The sequence below is a fragment of the Egretta garzetta genome, unplaced genomic scaffold (assembly GCF_000687185.1).
Source record: "Egretta garzetta isolate BGI_Z169 unplaced genomic scaffold, ASM68718v1 scaffold53, whole genome shotgun sequence".
Classification (NCBI taxonomy): domain Eukaryota; kingdom Metazoa; phylum Chordata; class Aves; order Pelecaniformes; family Ardeidae; genus Egretta; species Egretta garzetta.
Window position 1 is genome coordinate 1,678,100 of NW_009259312.1, and position 7,624 is coordinate 1,685,723.

At 45.3% G+C, this 7,624-nt stretch overlaps 1 protein-coding gene across 1 annotated transcript in view; it reads left to right on the top strand.

Moving 5' to 3' along the window:
- Window positions 1–1,041: 1,041 nt before the first annotated feature.
- PASD1 (PAS domain containing repressor 1) overlaps window positions 1,042–7,624 on the top strand; it is a 27,614-nt gene continuing 21,031 nt past the window's right edge. Inside the window, 5 exon segments of the mRNA XM_035891945.1 lie at window positions 1,042–1,067; window positions 2,320–2,376; window positions 3,788–3,942; window positions 4,716–4,807; window positions 6,465–6,554. Coding sequence (XP_035747838.1) covers window positions 2,345–2,376; window positions 3,788–3,942; window positions 4,716–4,807; window positions 6,465–6,554 — 369 coding nt within the window. The 5' untranslated portion in view covers window positions 1,042–1,067; window positions 2,320–2,344.

The window sequence follows — 7,624 nt, forward strand, 5'->3', positions numbered from 1 at the left end:
GCTTCAGCCGCTGCCTTGTTTTTCCTTCCCTTTGAGGTGTTTTCAGTAGTTGGAGAAATAGATAAGTCCTTTGCTAGTCCTTTAGCTGATCAAAAATGGGGGGGTATATTTGCTCATTCACCATGGTTACAAATATGTAATCCCTGGTAGCGGCAGTGACTTTTTTGCAGTGTCTTGAGCTGATGTTGGAACTAATGGTAACAGGAGAAACAGCCGTGAACCTGGGCTCGAAGTGGGGAGGTCACTTCAAGGGCATTAAAAGCTTGTTAAATTTGGAAGCCCAGCATTTAGCTGTTACTGGAGATACTACTGTCAGGCACGGACAGTCTGGCTGCATCCATATCCTTCCCGAGAATATGGCTCATCTGAAGCCAAACAAATTTCAACAGTGATGGTTTCAGAGTGATAGGTGCTGTGGTATGGGTATAGCCAAGAGTTCAGGGTGTTCATAAGTTAAATTGCAAACAAAAAGGAGATGTGTGTGTCCCATCACTTTGTAGTGGGAGGCCTTAAATCCAACCACAGGTGGGTGGCTGTGGCCCGTGCTGACTTTAGGTGATCATGTTCATCTCGAAGGAGTTTTTTTGTTGCAAGATTGGATAGATGAAGTATGGATCATACTCACTGGTTTTCATAGGTAATGACAGGTAAACTGCCATATTTTGGAAGGACTCCAACTGATCCTCAGTGGCCCCAGGCTAGTAGGACCATTCCTCCACCCTGCTGGGCCACAGAGCTTTTTGGACATGAGAGGTCAAGTTGGCCTTCCCTGGCTTCTTCTGTGGCAGCAGATCCAGGAGTCCCAGAACACGGTCCAGCTGCTGTTCCTGGAGGCATTGCTGAGCTTTCACCAGTTATACTTGAGCACGTGTCCAGTTTACAGTGGTAGACTTTTTCAGCTTGAAGTGATTGCTGTGCTCTTGGCTAAGACTTGCCTGCAACTGTGTTTTAACTGGATTTGCTTTTTCCTTCCAGGATTAATTTTATTCTGTCTCTATTTACATGGTGATAAGAAGTGCTAATCCCATTCCGTCAGTCTGGACTGATGAATCTGAGGAATAGAACAGGTAATTTTGAATTTGGCTTGTAGCTTTCAGTGACTCAGGCAGGGAGAGCCACTCCCTCCCCACAGAGTGCATTCCTATTTTGGGACAAAAGAAATCACAGTTTCTTCTGCCCAGGTCATCTGCAGGGAGGGAGATCCTTGCCCTGGAGCAGGAAAGAGAGGGTAAATTTTTGTACCTTTTACTGTGAGGAGCATCTTTGACTTCCTATCAGTTGTGGGTGGTTTTATTTCCTGTTACTTTTATAGACACCCAAGTTGTTTCAGCTTGGAGTAGTCTCCAAGCAGGGAAAAACATTTGGATATACCCACTGAAAAGTGCCCCTTGGGTGCTGGGCGGGGTGGGAGGGTTTTGCCAGTGAAAGAGCTCGCTAGAGCTGGGGGCAGACTGGTGCTGGTGCTGGGGACAGGTGCGATCTCCTCTTTGGAGGTGTCTGAGGGGGTACAACCCAGCAAAGCTGGCCTGGGTGGCGCAGCGTGGAGGCGTGGCAGCTGCTCGCCTGCATCTGCCTGGCTCCCTGCCCCTTGGACTTAGCCCATCTGAGCCACAGAAGGCAAGTCACCAGTAAAGAAGTTAACCTCGTGTTGAATTTTCCATCATTTCATGGGGGTTGAGAGTACCGTGTCCCTACTCGGGAGTTGTTGCCAACTGTGCTCCTTACCTGTGCTGCAAGAACAGTCAAAATAAAGACAGCAGCCCACAGTGACTGTTCTGGTGCAGGGACATATAGAGCCCAGGGAACCCAGGCCACATTCCCTTCTTGTCACTGGTTGGTGCCAGGTGAGGAAGTTTTAATGTGAAGTCTTGGGCATGAATCCCAGCGGTAGGACGCAGCTCAGGTGATGTGGTGGAAGTCCACTGACACAAGGAGCAGTCGTTAGCTGCTGGGTGCTTTGGATGAGCCTGTCATATCATCTCTTAGATGTCCTGATAGTGCCCTGCTGTTGCCTAATACTAATCCTTTGGGGGATTAGCACAGTTTCCTTCTTCATCCTATGCCCTTGCACTGGGAAAGAAATCTCAGGTGCTCTTCAAGCACTGCAATGCTTAAAATCAGCTGGCAGCCTACTTGATTTCCCAGAACACGACCAGGCACGGGGCTGCCTGGTACAGACATCAGAGTCAACAGAACAAGCAAGAAACTACCTAACCAGAGTGGAGTTTGGGAAGGGGAAGATTGAAACATTCAGGAGGTCGTAAAGTACAAACCAGTAAGCTCCATATTTTGACATCCTCATCTGTCTTTTCCTTCCAGAGCCCTGTGTTGTGTAAACGAACTGATGGATGAAGATGAGAAGGACAGGGCAAAGAGGTATGAAGGGATGCACCGAGCACTGAGAATGGAAGCTCTCTGGGGGGAGAATTGTGAATGCTGTGTTGTCCGATGCTTGAAAAAGTACTTGGGACTGTACTGATGTCAGAGGGAAAACCACTGTGCAGTTTACAGGCTGTGTAGGGTGGACTACAAACAGTGTAACTAAGTCACCATTTTCAAGCTTCTCATAGTGTGTTTGACCACCCCTACGGTGGGTTAATCAGCCATTGGTCCTTAAATTACGTTGTCATGCCCTCAGAATCTCATGTTATCCCATGGCTATTTATTATCTTCATGCAGGACTCCTGACCTGTGATTTTTCTGACATCATGCAGTGCTGCCCACCTGGGGTAGAGTTCCCCGTGAAACTTAGCGCTCAGTCCTGCTTTAGCAAAGGTGTGAGTTAGTCTCCCTTCAGAAGAGCATTTGGCTCAGTTCTAATTAGTCATCGTACACAAGTGCCAAAACAGAGATGGCTGCAAACGTAAATTCTGGATCTGAGAACCTCCAAATGCCAACCTGAATATGAATGGAAATGCTTTCTGCATACCGCACTCGGTCTAGATCACAGGAAGCATGTATCATCATGAATACACTTGTAAAGAAAATTAATTACTACTGGAAGAGGTTGTATGAAAATAGGGTTATCTCAGATATGAGCGTTGGAAAGAGCATTTTGGGAGAAACTGAATGGGTTTGCTTTCTCCTTTATTGTTTTTAATGGAGGGGAAAACCCTAATAAAACATTCTTAAATTGTATTAATGCAAGCTGGAAACTTGTCTGTGGTTTCTGCAGCCAGGCTCTTTAACATTCCCAGTTTCATACATCATGGCAGCAGACTTTCAAAACCAGATACAAGAGCACATGCTTGACTTCATTCTGCAGTTGGGAAGTCTCTGCACAGCGTTGTCTGTCTCTAAGCTACTTTTGCAAGTACAAGCCAGGGAATAAGGAATCCTTTGCATTTTGACCTTTATATGTGTGTGTGCTAACTGCAAAACAGAAGTTCATAAAAATCAGGTGGGCAAAACCTGAGCATGTAGATGCCAGGACTACTCTTGCTGGAAAAATTTCACCCATAACACCTTCACCTTGTGATCACCACTCTTGAAACAATGGGAACTGCCACTGAAATGTATGTAAGGATACAGTCTTGCTCAAAAGAACGTAAATCATATTTGCTACCACCAGGCATTCCTTGCTGACAGTGAGCTCAGTCCTGCTGCAAGACTCTAAGCACCAGCAAGGCACTTACACCCAAGCCAAGTTTTAAACAAATGAGCAGTCCTAGCAGAGTTGAGATTCTTGTATTTAAAGTGTTCTTCTGAGGCAGGGCCATTTACCTCTCCCTGGGTTGAGCTGTAGGTCCTTCGTTTACTTAGCAGCATTTATGTTTCCGTCACCCAGGGCATCACGCAACAAATCTGAAAAGAAGAGGAGAGACCAGTTCAATGTCCTCATTAAAGAGCTTTGCACGATGCTGCAGGGCCACGGCCACCCTCTCAAGATGGACAAGTCCACAATACTGCAGAGGACCATCGACTTCTTACAGAAACAGAAAGGTACTGGAGGATGCTGGCCTACTCCCATTGAAGGCACTCACTCTGCATCTGCTCAGCAGCCAGTTGCTGCTTGGAAGATGAAAACTGTTTTTTTCCAAGCATCTAAGACCTCCAGAGAGGACATGAACCTAAGTGAGGGGCAGAACAAGGTGTAGCATTTGGCCTCAGGAGATGGGCTAGGTTTGAATACAGTTCTGACCAGTTAAACATAGATATACTGGAAAAGATGCAGCACTGTATGCTTTTTAATGTAGCAGCATCGCTCCATTTCCCTTGCTGGCCTCCGCACCCCCAGGCACGCTTTGTACACTCCCAAAATGAGCCCGAGGGAGGAAGAGCTGAGGAACTGCACGCACTACAAAAGCCAGGGGAAGGGGTTTTCTGTGCCCTATTCCCAGGTCTCCCGGGGTAGGACATGGCTGGGTGCAGCCTGTCCACACTCCCATGAGCCTTGCTGAAACAGCTCAGGAGTCGCAGACACCCTCTGCTTACGGTGACGCTCAGCTACTCCGAAATTAGCCCATTGACCTTAATTTTTGCAGAATTTCTTCAGACCGCCCAAAATGTCTCCTCTTCCTTTTCTTGATTTCTAATGCATTTGCATCGTGATGGCATGGAAAATGACTGTTGCATACAAGAAGGCTTTGTGTGGAGAATGATCTGAGGATGATTCCTCTGAAAGCCTCTTAAAAGAAATCTAGTGTTACTTGAGAATGAAAAAAGAATTCCAACTAGCATGAGTCATGTTGCTTTTTTGATGTTTTCTCTTTAAGAAATCACAGCACAGACAGAAGCCTGTGAGATTAGACAGGACTGGAAGCCTTCATTTCTTAGCAACGAGGAGTTCACCCAGTTGATGTTAGAGGTAAGAAGAAATTAAAGCTGCATAGATTAGTGAGAAGTAATCAGTTCAGTGGAGTAGTTCTGAGATATGGTTCCTTTTCACCTGTAGATCCCAATGTTAGTGTAATGATTTCTACTCTGCTGGCATAAGTCATCCAAACCTGACAGAGACCAGTGTTGTGCTAAATGCTTTGCAGACACAGAATTAAAAATATAATTGCTTCCCTTTAAACATCTTTTCATTTAGGAATGGAGACTAATTTGGCCCAGATTTGGCCTGGTGAGAGAGGAAAAAGAGAATTTCCCTTCTCAGAAGAGCCGCTAGAGCTAGCAGGTTTAGCAAAAACTTGAGAGGACCTGAAGAGAACAGAGCAGCTCTCTTCCTCCCACATCCCATTAGCCAGGCAGCATTCACTTCGCTCTGCGGCGCTGTACTTGAGATGTGAGCTGGATCTTTGGCTTGGATTGCCTTTAAGCGCTTTTGGGAGAACAGCTCTGATACTGTCACCTATAAAATGCTTAGCTGATCTAGGAACACCCCATGAGCCTACCTTTTTTCCTTTTGTAAGGATGCTGCTTTGGGTTTGTGCTGCCTGCTCCTCTGGCGAGGACGTCTCCTGCCCTGCGTGGGCAGCCCTTGCTCCCTGCCCCACCAGAAGGGTGTATGCTGGGCTGAGCTGGGAGGTGCTGCAGTGTCTTAGCTATCAGGATGTCATGACTCACCTCCCTGGAAAAGTCTGTTCATTCTTTCTGGGAATTTCTCTCACCAAACAAGCTCATTTGTTCCAGCTGAATGAAACCCTTAGAGTGGTGGGGGAGAGAGTGAGAGCCCTTTAATAACTGTTGGCTTGCTGGACTACATCAGACCATTGACCAGTTTACTTAAAATCAGTGGGTTTTTTCCAGAGAGGGCTTATTTTCATCAAAGGCAGAGTATGACAGAGTCAACGGTACAAGAAGGTGTTGTGGAGAATAGTGAGAACACTCAAAGAGGAAAGTGCGTGCAGTGACTTAAAAAGGACAGAGACCTGTGACTCCGGGACAGGAACCGTTATGAACAAGAAAGGGGAAACAAAACGAACTTTAAAATTGTTGATGTGTCACTAAGCCTAACAAATGAGCGCTTTAAGCAAAATAAATAAGGCTTTAGGTCTTGTCCATATTGTCCATAAATTGCTAAAAATACAACACTGTGTAATTTTTCTGTCTCTACTTACCCATCTGTCCACCCATCCATCCATCTGCCCATCCATCCATCCATCCGCCCATCCACAATGCTGGGTTTGCCGTGATGGTATCTAACATCTCCTTACATGCTGAATTGGTTAACTGTTGTGTAATTCAGAACACATAATGAAGTGACTGAAGTCACCAGGATTGTGTGGGTGTAGAAATTTTAACCACCACTGTCTTGCTTCATGTTAAATAAATACTCACTGGGTGAAAAATACAAGTCAATTTAGTATTAATGAGCAAATAAGAATATGAGAAGAGGGTTGAATTAGACAGCATGTGTCATTTTTATTTTTCTGCATTGAACTATCATTTCCCTAATTGATTTATGTTAGTTTTAGGCTGTTAGAAGCATCACCAAAGAATAAATTAGCCTATTATATTTTAAGTTGTTCCCTTGCATAATTATTTTTATTTTTTTCTTTTTGCCTGCCTTTTATCATTAGGCACTAGATGGCTTTCTCATTGCTCTTACCACTGATGGGATTATTATTTATGTATCTGATAGTGTCTCATCTCTGCTTGGACACTTACCGGTAAGTTCTGACAACGCAATACGTTGAAGAAATCATTCCCCTGCCTTAACGCAGCCCCGTCACTGCAGGGCTGGGGCTTGGTTTTGTCCAACCAAAGAGGCACCTGATGGTGGTGGGGGATAAACCAACAAACTCTTAAGGAGTTTTTCAAGCTCCTGTGAATAACAGATTCTCTGTCTGCAAGTTAGCTAAAAAACCAAAAATGCTGTGCAAAATCACTGTACTCCTATCTCACTGCTTGGCAGCACGTCTGAAGGAGGGTCCAGGTGGTGCTTAGCCCAGCAGGTATACAGAAAAGCTCATGCTTGTGAAATCTGTGCTTGCTGAAGCTTTTCTCAGATAATTTAAAGATGATTTCAGGACTGAATGCATGTTCTTCTAATGTCATTGGTTTTTTCTACTTTGAGCCCGTGGCCTTTAGTAACAAATATGTGGCCTCAGTTTTCTGGGGTAATTTCTAGACATCAGTTAGCTGTGGGGTACAGAAGTTACTGCTGGCCCCTCAAGAACATTTTTTACTTGTATCTGGTGCCAAGCACGAGGCACCAATGACACTATGTGAGGGCAAATGGGAGCACACAGTTAACCTGGCTGAATGTCCTGGTGTGCAAAGTAACAAATATGTGCTGACATTTTGGTAGAACCCCTTTAGTTGGGGTTTATCAGCACTGAAACACTTGCAGGTTGAGCTGATTTTGCTGGATGTTCAGCCTAGAAGACAAATGGAGGATGTGAGGAGGAGCTCTCCCACTTCTGTCTCGTGCTTCCAAAAGGAAGTGTTTAAAATTTTCATTTTGCTATGATACTTCTCACTGTGTTGTCTTCCTGTGGTACCAGGGGTTCTTCTCCAGTTTGCATCTGGCTGAAGTGAAGGGCAACCTCTGGGACCCATTCAACATTTTGCAAATAGATAGCAACCCCAGGGTAAAAATAGCTTAAGGGTTATATTCTGCCCTAGATTCATCTGCAGATTGACTGGGCTTGTTGTCTTAAGCATCCGCGCTAGACCGGCAGCATCTGTGCTCTGCTGCGGGATGGAAAGGCATGTGGTTGTGTCAGGCTGTCCTGCT